Genomic DNA, 17,260 nt, shown 5'->3' with positions numbered 1-17,260 from the left:
AACACCACAGTTCAAAAGCATCAATTCTTCGGCATTCAGCCTTCTCCACAGTCCAACTCTCACATCCATACATGACTACTAGAAAAACCATAGCCTTGACTAGATGGACCTTAGTCGGCAAAGTAATGTCTCTGCTTTTAAATATGCTATCTAGGTTGGTCATAACTTTTCTTCCAAGGAGTAAGTGTCTTTTAATTTCATGGCTGCAATCACCATCTGTGGTGATTCTGGAGCCCCCAAAAGTAAAGTCTGACACTGTTTCCACTGTTTCCCCATCTATTTCCCATGGAGTGATGGGACCGGATGCCATGATCTTCGTTTTCTGAATGTTGAGCTTTAGGCCAACTCTTTCGCTCTCCTCTTTCACTTTCATCAAGAGGCTTTTTAGTTCTTCTTCACTTTCTGCCATAAGGGTGGTGTCATCTGCATATCTGAGGTGATTGATATTTCTCCTAGCAATCTTGATTCCAGCTTGTGTTTCTTCCAGTCCAGCATTTCTCATGATGTACTCTGCATATAAGTTAAATAAATAGGGTGACAATATACATCCTTGATGTACTCCTTTTCCTATTTGGAACCAGTCTGTTGTTCCATGTCCAGTTCTAACTGTTGATTACTGACCTGCATACAGATTTCTCAAGAGGCAGGTCAGGTGGTCTGGTATTCCCATCTCTTTCAGAATTTTCCACAGTTTATTGTGACCCACACAGTCAAAGGCTTTGACATAGTCAATAGAGCAGAAATAGATGTTTTTCTGGAACTCTCTTGCTTTTTCCATGATCCAGTGGATGCTGGCAATTTGATCTCTGGTTCCTCTGCCTTTTCTGAAACCAGCTTGAATGTCAGGGAGTTCACAGTTCATGTATTGCTGAAGCGTGGCTTGGAGAATTTTGAACATTACTTTACTAGTGTGTGAGATGAATGCAATTGTGCAGTAGTTTGAGCATTCTTTGGCATTGCCTTTCTTTGGGATTGAAATGAAAACTGACCTTTTCCAGTCCTGTGGCCACTGCTGAGATTCCCAAATTTGCTGGCATACTGAGTGCAGCACTTTCACAGCATCATCTTTCAGGATTTGAAACAGCTCAATTGGAATTCCATCACCTCCACTAGCTTTGTTCGTAGTGATGCTTTCTAAGGCCCACTTGACTTCACATTCCAAGATGTCTGGTTCTAGATTAGTGATCACATCATCATGACTATCTGGGTCATGAAGATGTTTTTTGTACAGTTCTTCCGTGTATTCTTGCCACCTCTTCTTAATATCTTCTGCTTCTGTTAGGTCCATACCATTTCTGTCCTTTATCGAGCCCATCTTTGCATGAAATGTTCCCTTGGCATCTCTAATTTTCTTGAAGAGATCTCTAGTCTTTACCAATCTGTTCTTTTCCTCTATTTCATGAAGGTCCATGAATCAAGGCAAATTGGAAGTGGTCAAACAGGAGATGGCAAGAGTGAACGTCGACACTCTAGGAATCAACGAACTAAAATGGACTGGAGTGGGTGAATTTAACTCAGATGACCATTATATCTACTACTGTGGGCAGGAATCCCTTAGAAGAAATAGAGTAGCCATCATGGTCAACAAAAGAGTCTGAAATGCAGTACTTGGATGTTATCTCAAAAATGACAGAATGATCTATGTTCGTCTCCAAGGCAAACCATTCAATATCACAGTAATCCAAGTCTATGCCCCAACCAGTAATGCTGAAGAAGCTGAAGTTGAACGGTTCTATGAAGACCTATAAGAACTTTTAGAACTAACAGCCAAAAAAAGATGTCCTTTTCATTATAGGGGACTGGAACGCAGAAGTAGGAAGTCAGGAAACACCTGGAGTAACAGGCAAATTTGGCCTTGGAATATGGAATGAAGCAGGGCAAAGTCTAATAGAGTTTTGGCAAGAGAATGCACTGGTCATAGCAAACACCCTCTTCGAACAACACAAGAGAAGACTCTACACATGGACATCACCAGATGGTCAACACCAAAATCAGATTGATTATATTCTTTGCAGCCAAAGATGGAGAAGCTCTATATAGTCAGCAAAAACAAGACCAGGAGCTGACTGTGGCTCAGATCATGAACTTCTTATTGCCAAATTCAGACTTAAATTGAAGAAAGTAGGGAAAACCACTAGACCATTCAGGTATGACCTAAATCAAATCCCTTATGATTATACAGTGGAAGTGAGAAATAGATTTAAGGGCCTAGATCTGATAGATAGAGTGCCTGATGAACTATGGAATGAGCTTCGTGACATTGTACAGGAGACAGGGATCAAGACCATCCCCATGGATAAGAAATGCAAAAAAGCAAAATGGCTGTCTGGGGAAGCCTTACAAATAGCTGTGAAAGGAAAAGAAGCGAAAAGCAAAGGAGAAAATGAAAGATATAAGCATCTGAATGCAGAGTTCCAAAGAATAGCAAGGAGAGATAAGAAAGCCTTCCTCAGCGATCAATGCAAAGAAACAGAATGGGAAAGACTAGAGATTTCTTCAAGAAAATCAGAGATGCCAAGGGACTATTTCATGCAACGATGGGCTCGATAAAGGACAGAAATGGTATGGACCTAACAGAAGCAGAAGATATTAAAAAGAGGTGGCAAGAATACACGGAAGAACTGTACAAAAAACATCTTCACTACCAAGATAATCACGATGGTCTGATCACTCACCTAGAGCCAGACATCCTGGAATGTGTAGTCAAATGGACCTTAGAAAGCATCAGTACGAACAAAGCTAGTGGAGGTGATGGAATTCCAGTTAAGCTATTTCAAATCCTGAAAGATGATATTGTGAAAGTGCTGTACTCAGTAGGCCAACAAGTTTGGAAAACTCAGCAGTGGCCACAGGACTGGAAAAGGTCAGTTTTCATTTCAATCCCAAAGAAAGGCAATGCCAAAGAATGCTCAAACTACCACACAACTGCACTCATCTCACACGCTAGTAAAGTAATGCTCAAAATTCTCCAAGCCAGGCTTCAGCAATACATGAACCATGACCTTCCAGATGTTCAAGCTGGTTTCAGAAAAGGCAGAGGAACCAGAGATCAAATTGCCAACATCCACTGGATCATGGAAAAAGTAAGAGAGTTCCAGAAAAACATCTACTTCTGCTTATTGACTGTGCCAAAGTCTTTGACTGTGTGGGTCACAATAAACTGTGGAAAATTCTGAAAGAGATGGGAATACCAGACCACCTGACCTGCCTCTTGAGAAATCTGTATGCAGGTCAGGAAGCAACAGTTAGAACTGGACATGGAACAACAGACTGGTTCCAAATAGGAAAAGGAGTACGTCAAGGCTGTATACTATCACCCTGTTTATTTAACTTATATGCAGAGTACATCATGAGAAACGCTGGGCTGGAAGGAGCACAGGCTGGAATCAAGATTGCAGGGAGAAATATTAATAACCTCAGATATGCAGATGACACCATCCTTATGCCAGAAAGTGAAGAGGAACTAAAACGCCTCTTGATGAAAGTGAAAGAGGAGAGTGAAAATGTTGGCTTAAAGCTCAACATTCAGAAAACGAAGATCATGGCATCTGGTCCCATCACTTCATGGCAAATAGATGGGGAGACAGTGGACACAGTGTCAGACTTTATTTTTGGGGGCTCCAAAATCACTGCAGATGGTGATTGTAGCCATGAAATTAAAAGACGCTTACTCCTTGGAAGAAAAGTTATGACCAACTCAGACAACATATTCAAAAGCAGAGACATTACTTTGCCAACAAACGTCCGTCTAGTCAAGGCTATGGTTTTTCCAGTGGTCATGTATGGATGTGAGAGTTGGACTGTGAAGAAGGCTGAGCGCCGAAGAATTGATGCTTTTGAACTGTGGTGTTGGAGAAGAGTCTTAAGAGTCCCCTGGACTGCAAGGAGATCCAACCAGTCCATTCTAAAGATCAGTCTTGGGTGTTCTTTTGAAAGAATGATGCTAAAGCTGAAACTCCAGTACTTTGGCCACCTCATGCAAAGAGTTGACTCATTGGAAAAGACTCTGATGCTGGGAGGGTTTTGGGGCAGGAGGAGAAGGGGACGACCGAGGATAAGATGGCTAGATGGCATCACCGACTCAATGGACGTGAGTCTGCGTGTACTCCCGGTGTTAGTGATGGACAGGGAGGCCTGGCATGTTGCAATTCATGGGGTGGCAAACAGCTGGACACGATTGAGCGACTGAACTAACTGAACTGATTGATTTAGTTTTCTAAAGCTCACTGATAGTGATACAGAATGGTAAGATGCTCACAGTAAGATGATCGAGGAAATAACTGTTTCAAGCCTGATGAAGGCTTTATAACAAAGGCAATGGCAGTGAATGGAGAGACGAATGAAACAGGGCAGGACCCTATGGTTTTTGGCGCACTCCTCCCACCTCACTCCCATGTCCTCTGCCTGTCTTTTGTCTGTGGAAAACTGTAGTCAAAGGATAAGTTTAATCAGAGAAATGAGAATCTGCAGAAACAAAGGAAAACCGTCAAAGGAGACCAAACAATAATAATGTAGTCATTAAGCATCAATCTTTTGGCCCTCATTCTTCTTTATGGTCCAATTCTCATATCCATACATGGTTACTGGATTTGAACTGCGGTGCTGGAGAAGACTCTTGAGAGCCCCTTGGACAGCGAGGAGATCAAATCAGTCAATACTAAAGGAAATCAACCCTGAATATTCCTTGGAAGGACTGCTGCTGCAGTTGAAGCTCCAATACTTTGGCTATCTGACACAAACCCAACTCACTGGAAAAGACCCTGATGCTGGGAAAGATTGAGGGCAAGAGGAGAAGGGGACAACAGAGGATGAGATGGTTGGATGGCATCACTGACTCAGTAGATATGAGCTTGAGCAAACTCCGGGAGACAGTGAAGGATAGGAAAGCCTGCCATGTTGCAGTCCACAGGGTCGCAAAGAGTCAGATGTGACTAAGTGACTGAACAACAACATTAAGCACAGTCAAGGACCTTTAGTTTCTTCTCAAGGGCTATAGATCATACTCTGAGCCATATCCTGTGAGCTGTCTTATAGATACTGAAACCCCCATCAGATGGAAGAAGTTAACTACATGACGACCAGACTATACCCATGACATAAGCTGCCACAATTCTGAGAATTGGCCTCAAAGAAATGGAAACAATCTGAGCCTGGAACTGAAGCCTGACCACCTAAAACCACCAAGAGGACACTGGTCAGATGGACGATGACCAACCTGAAGACGACAGTCAGAGCCGACTGTGCCGCTTCTGCATGTAGCAGCCTCCCTCTGCCTGAAAGTTCTGGTCCCACTGGTTATCAGTGGAGGGGAGTCGGCCTTTGGACAGACAGATGCTCACCCTCACCCCCCCTCCAGTTGCCAGCATCTGACATAAAGCAAACTTTCCTTTCCACCAACCCGGCCTGTTTATTGGCTTTGGAGTGGTGAGCAGCCGGACCCCACATTTGTGAAAACAGTAAGAGATGTCAAGATAGTAGCAGGCAGGAAGATGTGGGGCTACCTGCCTTCCCACGCTATTTCCAACAGTGCGAGAAAGATAACCCTCTATCTTGTTTAGACACTGTCCTGCTATTTTCTTTTCTATGTAAGTGAATCTACTCCTTAACTGATGCAGGCAGATGATGACAGCATAAGTTAAAATAGAGACTATCTCAGGGAAATCAGGTTTGGGTAAAGGCAGGCTGGTTTCCATAGCTGAGAAGATGTTAATAGGCTCTGAGGAATACACCTTTACACCGGACGCCAAACTTAAAAGCCATGACAAGAATAAAATGAATGAGGCAGCCCCAGTGTCAGAAAACTCAATTGCCAGAAGTATAATTAGCCCTTGTTTTTACTGAGTGATGATGTAAGCACGTAAAATTAACAGGGATGATACTGCAAACTAGTTTTAAACTGCAAAATCGCTTAAAAAATTGAAAGATAGAAGTAATTAAGAATGCATTTCCTAAGTAATTATTCTTTTTATTTAGAACTGGAAACCGTTTTCATTTTTCTTTTTTTCCCCTCCTCTCCCTTTTGCCCTTCCTTCTTTGTTTCTTTCACATCCAGGCTTCAGTATCTGATCTTATACTTGGTATCGTAATACGAAGGATGTTATGGACTGAATTGTGTCCCCCCAACTCATAAGTTGATGCCCTAATGGGACTTTATTTGGAAACTGGGCCTTTACAGTGGTAAGTAAGGTTAAATGAGACCCTGAGGGTGGGACCATGGTCCCACGGGATGAGTGTCCTTATGAGGAAACGTGGACACACACAGGAAAGGCCATGTGAGGGCTCAGTGAGAAGGTGGCCATCTGCAGACCAAGGACAGAGGGGCCCCAGGAGAGAGCAAACCTGCCAACACCTGAGCAAGGACTTAAGAAATGAACTGCTGTTGCTTAAGCCACCAGTGTGTGGTGCTTTGTTATAGCAGCCCAGGCAAAGTAACACAAGGTATAAAATTCAGTTTGGGCAGCAGTCCCCAATCTTTTTGGCACCAAGGACCAGTTTCATGGTAGACAGTTTTGCCATGGATGGGGAGGGGGGCAGGGATGGTTTCCTGATGATTCAAGCACATTATATTTATTGTGCACTTTATTTTTATTATTATTATATTAGCTCCACCTCAGATCATTAGGCATTAGATCCTGGAGGTCAGGGACCCCTGTGGTCTAGCAGATAAGACTCCATGCTTTCACTACAGAGGGCACTGGTTTCATCCCTGGTCAGGGAACCAAGATCTTGCCTGCCTTGAGGTGTGGCCAAAAGACAAAAAAAAATCAGTCTAGATTTTTTTCATTAAGAGTTTAATTTTAGGTGTTTAATTTTAGTGTTTTAAGAGTTGAATTTTATTCACTTGCATGATGAAAAGTAGGTCTTCACAAATGTAGGTACTTTTGAATGCTGATGGAATTTTGGTATAATAGTTTTTATTTTTGGGCTTCCCTGGCAGCTCAGAGGTTAAAGTGTCTGCCTGCAGTGTGGGAGACCTGGGTTCGATCCCTGGGTTGGGAAGATCCCCTGGAGAAGGAAATGACAGCCCACTTCAGTATTCTTGCCTGGAGAATCCCATGGACGGAGGAGCCTGGTGGGCTACAGTCCACAGGGTTGCAAAGAGTCGGACACGACTGAGTTTTTATTTTTAGTGCATCTACACCTCAGAGAAATTTGTAAAGTTTGGATACTCCAATATTATACAACTTTGTTTTTACTACCACAATACTGTGCAGATAAATATCTTCAATTTGTAGCTATTAATTCACATTCCTATTAGTTTAGGAAAGTGAACTAAGCAATGTTGGTTCTTATTCATAAAGTTTAAAATCAGAAAAAGGTTTTGAGGATCAGTCTTCAACTCTACAATTTTGTGATTGTAGCTCCTGTGATTAATTTGATTTTTAGAAGCCAATTTTAGCATAGAAGAGTCAGCCAGATAATTTCCTGCCAAATTTATTTCCTACAGCCCCCATTTTGTTAAAAATGAGAAAATCCAATCATACTTTTGTGTAACTATTTGCAACTGCACGTGCCAAGAAATGTTCAAGGTGTTTAGATGAAACTGGAGTGAACTCTGGCTCACTCTCCAATGCTAGAAAGGCAGGGCAAGAATAGTTCTACCTTCTCTTAGAAATCACCTCAAAACAAAAATGGATGGCAAATAACAGAATGTAAACTCTATCTTCAGCAAACCTAGATACATAGGGAACCATAATACATAGGGAAACTTAACCAAGTTCAGTGAAAGGCAAATGAGCAGTGGTGTTAAGAAGCCAAGTTTCTCTGACCAGAAACTTTTTTTTTTTTGGCCACACTACACACAGCATGTGGGATCTTACTTCTCAGACCAGGGACTGAACCCGCAGAACGTGCGGTGGAAGCACGGAGTCCTAACCACTGAACTGCCAGGGAGGTCCCTGTCCAGAGATGTTGGAGAAAGTCCAGTCCTCCAAAGCAGGGGCCCCGGCATGAGGCAAAACAATGTTTTGTTTGGAACACTAGAATGGTTGCAATGACTGGTGGACAGAAAGTGCCCTAGAGCCCATTTGGCACCAAGGAAAAGCCAGGAAGGTGGGCTGAGAGTACCTCCAGACGAGCCACAGACTGCAGGAGGCAATCTTAGTGAGGCAGGGTGGCAGAGAGAAATTCTGCATTGTGATTGGCCTGAAGGTGCTGCCCTCTGCTGGCAGAGGAAGAATGCACTCATCACAGGAACTGTGAACTGGGGGTAAATTTTGCACCCTTCCAATTCATGAAGGAGACCTTCATGTAGGAGACCTGGGTTCGATCCCTGGGTTGGGAAGATTCCCTGGAGAAGGGAAAGGCTACCCACTCCATATTATGGTCTGGAGAATTCCATGGGCTTGCAAAGAGTCGGACACGAGTGAACGACTTTCACTTTCACTTTTCACTTTCAATTCATAAAGAAGTCACTGCATTTAAAGATAAGCAATAATTTAAAGGCGGTAAAGTGTCTGTCTACAATGCGGGAGGCCCGGGTTAGATCCATGGGTCAGTAAGATCCACTGGAGAAGGAAATGGCAATCCACTCCAGTACTATTGCCTGGAAAATCCCATGGACAGAGGAGCCTGGTAGGCTACAGTCCATGGGGTCGCAAAGAGTCGGACATGACTGAGCGACTTCACTTACTTACTTACTATAAGACATATACTAAGTTAATATTGCAAAAAGAGAGAGGGAATAGAAAAACAAAGAAATAACAGATGAAGGATACTCGTGAGAAAAAGACTGTTATAGAGCAAATGATAAATATGACCAAATATATTATCACAAAATTTAAAAAAATACATGTCTCTGTAAAACAAGAGATGATAGACATGAGAGCTCAAGAAAAACTGGGCAAGGCAAGATCACTGAAGGAGATGAAACATGAGTTCATAGAGATTAGGAAACAAATGGAAAAGAAAAATGCCCCTTCTCTTTCCTCAATGGAGAAAATCCTGCTGAGTTTCCTGCTCTGTGCTACTCAAGTACCATTTTGTGTTCCCTAACTAAACAGCATATTCAAAAGCAGAGACATTACTTTGCCGACTAAGGTCCGTCTAGTCAAGGCTATGGTTTTTCCAGTGGTCATGTATGGATGTGAGAGTTGGACTGTGAAGAAAGCTGAGCACCAAAGAACTGATGCTTTTGAACTGTGGTGTTGGAGAAGACTCTGGAGAGTCCCTTGGACTGCAAGGAGATCCAACCAGTCCATTCTGAAGGAGATCAACCCTGGGATTTCTTTGGAAGGAATGATGCTAAAGCTGAAACTCCAGTACTTTGGCCACCTCATGCGAAGAGTTGGCTCATTGGAAAAGACTCTGATGCTGGGAGGGATTGGGGGCAGGAGGAGAAGGGGACGACAGAGGATGAGATGGCTGGATGGCATCACTGACTCGATGGACGTGAGTCTGAGTGAACTCCGGGAGTTGGTGATGGACAGGGAGGCCTGGCGTGCTGCCATTCATGGGGTCGCAAAGAGTTGGACACGACTGAGCGACTGAATTGAACTGAACTGAACTACATTCAAGGAAAGTTGGACTCTCTGACTGTACATGTTGGTGTTTTTTTTTTCTGACAAATCACCATCATCTTTTATGAAAACTATAAGACAGTATGGAGATAAATGAATCATAAGCAGAACAAAATCTGCTTAAGAAGAACAGAATAAAGTTAATCAAATTAAAAGCAAAGACTTATTTTTAAAAAATCAGAGTGAAATTAAATAAATGCAAGAGCCAGTTCCTTGTACAATAGAAAAGCTAAATAAAAATAAACCACTACCAATATAATCATGGGGAAAAAGAATAAAAGGGCAAATACACTGGATACAGAACCATATTGGGAATATAATTATAAAAACCAAGAAAAAATGACAAGACCCAAACAAGAGATTATGTAATTATAAGCAAATACATTTGAAAAACTGAATGAAATGGAGTTGCTTTCTTTTTTCTGAGAGAATACAAATGATCAAAATGACCTCAAAAAGAATCTAGCAATCCCACTTCTGGGTATATATCAGAAGGAAACAGAATCTGTATAGAAGAAATGGCTTTACTCCTATGTCCTTGGATTCTTATTCACAATAGCCAAGATATGGAAACAACCAAAGTGCCTGCCAATGAATGAATGGATAAAATGTGGGATATATGTATATATACAAGGGAAATTCCTTAGCCATGACAAAGAAGAAAATCCTGCCATTTGCGACAACATGGATGAACTTGGAGGAAATTATGCTAGTGAAATAAGCCAGAGAGAAAAAGACAAATACTGTATGAGCTCACTTATCTGTGAAATCAAAAAATAAAGCCAAACTCATAGAAACAGAGAGTAGAATGTGGTTGCCAGGGATTGGGGGGGTGGTGGGAGAAATGGAGAGATATAGGTCTAAGGATGAAAACTTTCATTTATAAGATGGATAATTTCTGGGGATCAGAACTGGCATAGTGCTATATTGTATATGTGATGCAAAGAAAGTAAACCTTAAGCCTCTCACCAAACACACACACACACACACACACACACACACACACACACAGGAACTATGTCAGGTGAGAGATGTGGTAGTCAACTTGGTGGTAATCATTTCAGAATATACATAGATATCAAGTCATTATATTGCATACCTTAAATACATATAATTTTGCCAATTATACCTCATTAAAGCTAAAAAAAAATGAACTCAAATGACAGAACTATCTAAAGAATATGTACAACAGGATAAGACTGCCTGACTTAAGCATCAAGAAATACAGACATCACAAGAGTCTCACTATCTAGGAGTATGACAGAGCCCAGGTTCCACCTTTTTGTCAGTCTCCTCTTGTATTGATTGACCTTTGCAAATTCTAAGGAAAGCAATTATAGGCTTTTCTTAGTTTGAAGGAAGAATAAAGGGCTATAAGGGGCCCATAAGCATAAACTCTTGATAAGGTAGGACATGAATATAAGGGTCAAGAGAATGGGGTGTGAAAGAAGCTGGTCCCCAGAGGCAGGTCAGAAACAGTCTGCATCAATAGAATTGAGAGTCATCCCACTGTGAGACTTCTTTAAACTCACTCTTTTCTCTACCAGCTTTGATTACACCATCCTTTTTCCCTTTTCATTAATTAAGTAAAAATTCACACTGTTGGTACTTGTTAACTGTCTGGTCCTTCAGCTGGGTAACGTCTTCCACAAGAATCAGGAAGCTGTCTCTTTGTGCAACCTTATACCCATCATGTACCTTCTATTATACCAGTCATTACATATTTGCTGAATGAATGCATGTGGCAAGCTTGCCATTTTTGGACTAGAAGCAGGGACCAATAAGAAAGGTGCCCACAGAGAAAAGAATTCCTGGCCTGTGGAGGAAGATGTGTGTGATGGAGGTACAATATCCTATTGGTAATGGGACAACTGTTATAGACTTGAAGGTAAAAGTCTTCCTGAGATATGGTCTGCCAAGAGGCTGCGCAGACAGGATGGAGAGAGAACATCTCACAATATGATATATCATGGGGGGAAAAGGTCTGCTTCTATACCTTCCTTTAAAAAGTCAATTTCACAAGCATTATCTGGAGAGATCAGGTTTCAGCTCAATATCACAAGGAAAGGGGAAAAAGACTTTGAAATCTTGGTAAACAACAAGCTCAAGATGAGCAACAAACAGGGGACTTCCCTGGGGGTCCAGTGGTTAAGACTCTGCACTCCCAGTGCAGGGGCACAGCTTTGATCCCTGGGTAGGGAACTAAGATCCCACATGCTACAAGGGGTGGCCCCCCAAAAAATGAGTGACAGGAAGTGATCGCCAGAATTCTTATGCTGAGGTAGACTGCGCTGATGGGCTCTACAGTCTCCAGGGATGAAGCTGACAGACTTGAGTTACTTGAGTGGCTCTGGACTGCCAGACTGTAGTATGACTTTCTTTTCTGAGCACTACACTTGTACAGAGTTAAACTTGAACATCGTCAGAAGAGAGGCTCCCAGGATGATAAAGATGTTCAAAAGTAAGTCACGTGAGGAACAGTGAAAGGAACCGGGGCTATTTTGCTCCGAGAAGGAAAAGTTCAAAAGAGGCACGAGGGCTGTCTTTGAGCAGCTGAGGGGCTGTCAAGTGGAGAAGGCTTTAGTTCAGAATGACCTTGAGGGCAGAACTGGAACTAATAGGCCGAAGCTACATGCTGACACATTTCAGCTCAATACAAGTGAGAACGCAAGCCGTCAGCTCTTGGTACAGGGAGCTGGGAGAGCTGCCTTAGCAGTTAGGGAGCAAGCTGTCACTGCAGGCCCTGCAGCCCATGCCGTGTGACGGCGGGCAGCCAGGCTGCATAGACCATCAAGGGCTGCCCCGGGTGTCAGACCAGCTGACTTCAAATTCGCTCCCAACATCGAAATCCTGTGGTTTCAGCTTCCATGTTCCTTACCAGAATCACTTGAAATGAGTGACGTAAAAGTGCTTTATAAACTCTAAGGCATTATTATTAATTTTTCATCATCTTGTAAGATGTTAGTTCTAATTGCCATTTTCTCTATATCTCTGTTCTCTCGCCTCAAACCTGTAATGATTTTTAACTTATAAATGCCAAATTTCTTATTATGATGACTACTACTCCCCATCTAGGATTTCAAATTTTCAAAATCTCTCCTAAATAATAAATGGTTCTTCATCTTTTATAAATGAGGGACAAGCCTTACATTCCACATGCTAAACCTGGGCCTGATCTTATTGTGTATAAGGATAGAGTAGCTAAGTTCTCGCACATCACTTAGGGGCAGAGCTCCTTATAATCAATAGCTCACTGAAATCTGTGCAACAAAAAGTTTCCACATTAGTAAATAAACAATAAACAAACACATTAATAAATAAACTTCAGTCTACATTGATAGAATTTGAGTTGGGTCCTTTATCCAGAGTGCTCTCTGGGATCTCATGAACTCACCAGGAGTAATAATATCTGTTATTTGATGGCATAGCTAACTTTTCACAAGGTATTTGGACTTGGAAAAATTACTTGCCAGATAAATGAAAGCCCCAATCCTCTTTTGGGTCTTCACAATATTTTTTCCACCCAACTCCAATATCATCTCTAACAAGTAATGACTTGAAAACTTTGAAATATCATTTCTTTTCTGTCTTCTCCACCCTTCAAAGGATTTAACAGAAAGTGACATAAGCAGAAGTGGGCTGAGAGGAAAAAACTAGAACCAGGAAGACAGCAAACTGGATACAGATTCTCCTCAAAAGTAGTTACCTAATGTACAAAGCAACTCCCTCATCCACACATGTGTTCTCCAAACCATTTATCTATTTGAGCAGAAAAGGAGGCTGGAATTTATACAGAGCATTAGAGAGACGGTAAGGTCGCAAAGAGTTGGACAGACCTGAATGATTAGCGCAACACACACACAAAGCTTAGATGAGAATACAGAGAGTTTTTGACTCACTTCTCTTTGGATGCTAAGTATCATTGAGAAGGAAACATATTTTTAAAAGAAGCCTTTATGGACTTCCCTGGTGGTCCAGAGGCTAAGGCTCTGCACTCCCAACGGAAGTAGCAAGGGTTCAACCCCTGGTGAGATAACTAGATCCCACATGCCGCAACTACAGATCCCGTGTGCCATAACTAAGACCCGGCACAGCCAAATAAATACATAAATATAAAAAAAAATTAAATAAGTGTTTATATTCTGTCTTCTAATGCTTTTTGGTACTCAGAATCTGTTCTGAGGTTTAAATTTTCATACAGGTTACACTTCATCACATGAAGATGAGGTTTGTGAAGAAAAACTACTATATACGTTTGCATACTATGATTAGGGCTTCCCTCGTGGCTCAGCTGGTAAAGAATCTGCCTGCAATGCAGGAGACCTGGGTTCATTCCCTGCGTTGGGAAGATTCCCCTTGAGAAGGGAATGGCTACCCACTCCAGTATTCTGGCCTGGAGAATCCCATGGACTGTATAGTCCATGGGGTTGCAAAGAGTTGGACACGACTGAGCAACTTTCACTTTTCATACTATGATTAACAGTATAGAAAACTCTAAGGATGAGTACTGGAGGAAACCCCTACAAGTTGCTATGAAAAGTCAGGAAGAGGCAGGAATAAATGGGGTCACAAATCTTTGGCTCATCTCCTTGCATGCCTCCAGCATTCTCTATTCCATCTTTGTGCAGAGGTTGCTGAAAAAGTAAGAAAATGCAGCTGGTCTTCATTGACCCAACATATTGTGTGGTTTGCCTCATATTTATCTATGCTTGAAGAACAAGCCCTGGATCGAACACTTGGACAGCAGTAGATCTAACGGGGGTCTCCTAGCTTTGAATAGATGATCATAACTGTTTAGCATTAAAGAGGAGGAAATTCAAGGCCACGATATTCAATGTGTTTGCTATGTTTGCATTCTTGTAGACACAAGTAGAATATTCTTTTCTTAGAGCAAAAGGTGGATCTTTGAGAAACATGAGCTTCACCAATGATAAATCTCCAGTTCCCCATGGCTAGGACATACCTTGATTCCCATAGCTGCTTTCTATTCCAGAGCCATCCCATGAATCCACCGCACTGTCCACGCTGGGCACAGTGGAGGGGTATGTGTCGCTGAGTTTGCTTGGCTTCTGTGCTGGAGATGGGTCCTCCACATCTCCCAGGTCACTCAAGTGGCTGGCAACAGGGAATTTCTTGGGACTTGATGCTGATTGGGCTTTAAGGAAAAGAGCTTAAGTATCAGAGTAAATATAAATACAAAGATATGCCAACACCCCCTGGCTGAAGAGTCATTTCCCCAGAAATACACACGTAGATATTTGCACATTCTTTTAGGGAAGGAAATGCACTGGAAATCCTTAATTGTGGCTCTTGATCCACTCACCATCTGTCTGCTTCTTAATTTTCAAGGTGACAGTCTCTCCCGCCATCTGTAACAAATGGATGGCTTCACTCAGAGGCTTCCCCTTTAAGCTGCTGCTGTTGATGGCTAGGATCCGGTCTCCTATGTGGATCGCACCAGTTCTGAAACACCAAATAACAACAGGAAAGGCAGAAATAATCCCTGAATGCTACTGAATGCAAATTCCCTGACATGCTTCATATATTCACAACAGTAAAGACTTGGCAAGGGTCTCTCGACGTCACTCCTTGCTGTCTCCTGGGCAATGTTATAAGATGACTGCTTCCGTTGTGAATTACTTTTCAGTTTCAAATATAGTTTAAAAAAATGTTTTAATTAGTTTTTTAAAAAGACTTGTGTTTTTAAATTCCAAGAAAGTAGAGTTAGCTGATAACACTCTGCAAAATCCCAAGGAAACAAACAATATTGGTCAATCAACATAGTGATGTTTAACATGGAGCAGTCCTTCTTTCTACAGACTTAGAAATGTTGAACACAATCAGTGTCCCAGCTTACTGGAAGCAAGGCTTAGACAAAAGACCCTGGTGGCGATTCCAAGGATTGAAAAGGTTGAACTCAGGAATCAATACATTTTTTTTTCCCTGTGGCCATGTCACGTGGCTTGCAGGATCTTAGATCCCAGTTCACAGGGATCGAAACTGTGCCCCCGGTAGTGAAAGCGCAGAGTCCTAACCACTGAACTCCCAGAAAGGTCCCAGGAACCAATTTGTTTGATGGCAATTCTGTCACCTACCAGCCGTGTGACTTGGGCACTTTATTTTCACCTGTCTAGGTGTCAGTTTCCTCATCACTACAATGAAGAAAATCATCTCACAGGGAAGCTCTGAGGACTAAATAGGAAAACACATGTAAAGGCATTAACGTTCTGCTTGAAATGTGGAAAAAGAAAATTAATTTACTGATCAGCAGAGAAACCTTTAATGTTTCCCCTTCTCTTCCCATCCTCACTCAATTCTGAACTAGCAGACTGGAAGTTATAATTCTGATGTTCACTATATCTATCTATCTTTGGAAGCACAGGTAGGGAAGGAACAGACTCAAAGCAGTCAAACTCAGGAAAGGTTCAGTTTCATTTTTTGGCCACCATGCGGCATGTGGGATCCTAGTTCCCCAATCAGGGATCAAACCCACGTCCCTTGCAGTTGGAGCTTGAAGTCTTAACCGCTGGACTACCAGGGAAGTCCCCCTAGGAAAGGTTTACGCTTTCAGATCTCTTGGGCTGAAGGACATAGAGTGGGAATCCCATGTGCTAGCCTCTGTGGTGCTGGTTCACTTTAAACACACGAGTGAAGGAAGCCAACTCACAGGCTGCTCATGCCTGAGTGATCTGACCCCAGCCTGCTCTGGGGGTGGTGGGCATCGTTGGTGACACTGGGTCATACAGATTATAAGGGGCTGCCTAACGAGTCTACTGATGCATCCACTCTTGAGAAATATTTTTTTCCTGAAAAAAAAATCAATTCATTCTTTCATAAAGAGTCTCCAGGGAGTTCCCTGGCAGTCCAATGGTAGCACTCACGCTTTCACTGCTGTGGCCTGGGTTCAACCCCTGGTTGGGGAACTAAGATCTGACCAAAACAAATCTCCAGTTTATGGAAGAGCCATACTGTAAGCCACAGAACACTTGACTAGGAGGTTGCCAAACCAGGTCAATATTAATCATTCCCTCTTGTCTCTCTTGACAGATGAAACCTAGGACGGGGGGATGGCTGGAGGGTACCATGTCACAGGTGTCTCTGTCAACATCAGAATGCAAAATTTCATCAGACCAAATGGCAACCCACTCCAGTATTTCTGCCTGGAGAATCCCAGGGACAGGGGAGCGTAGTGGGCAGCCATCTATGGGGTCACACAGAGTCGGACACGACTGAAGTGACTTAGCAGCAGCAGCAGTGCCCTCACCTACCAGATGAGGATGCTGGATGAGCTGATTTCTGAGGTGCCTTCCAGCTCCAAAATTCTGTGCTGCTGCACCTCTATTTTGCAAACCATTGTCTTCAAGTGTCAGCAGGAGCAACGTATGTGTACACCTGAGCTAGGTTACTGGAGGATAGATCTGGTTATGGCGTTTGGAATATGTCCCTCAACATTGTCTTGGAAAGAAAGAAGTGTGAGAGGTGGTGGTGGGATGCATGTAGACAGAAGCAAACTGCCAAAGGGACCAATGGGCATTCCAAACTTCAAGATCTTCTTAGGTCCCCACACTGCTGTCTGAAATCTTTGAAGACGAAGCTTATGCCAGTCATTCTCTCAACAGCTAAGCCGAGTACCTGTCAGGTAACAGAGGCTCTGTAAACACTGGCTGAATTGAATCAGACAAGCCTTTTAACCTCCTTGAACTTTAGTCTCCTCCTCAAAATGGACACAAGATATATTTACC

The 17,260-nt window shown here is 42.5% G+C and overlaps 1 protein-coding gene across 2 annotated transcripts in view; it reads right to left on the bottom strand.

Annotated features, from left to right (window-relative positions):
* The window catches only part of GRIP1 (glutamate receptor interacting protein 1), a 316,084-nt gene that overhangs the window by 43,461 nt on the left and 255,363 nt on the right, over positions 1–17,260 (bottom strand). For both annotated transcript variants that reach the window (XM_005680211.3, XM_005680212.3), the window contains exons 17-18: positions 14,842–14,981; positions 14,482–14,673 (exon numbers count right to left, since the gene is read on the bottom strand). In XM_005680211.3, the coding sequence (XP_005680268.1) occupies positions 14,482–14,673; positions 14,842–14,981 (332 nt within the window). The remainder of the gene's footprint in view (positions 1–14,481; positions 14,674–14,841; positions 14,982–17,260) is intronic.

The sequence above is a fragment of the Capra hircus genome, chromosome 5 (assembly GCF_001704415.2).
Source record: "Capra hircus breed San Clemente chromosome 5, ASM170441v1, whole genome shotgun sequence".
Lineage (NCBI taxonomy): Eukaryota > Metazoa > Chordata > Mammalia > Artiodactyla > Bovidae > Capra > Capra hircus.
The sequence above is the reverse complement of the archived record's forward strand: the minus strand, read 5'-3'. Positions and strand labels throughout refer to the sequence as shown.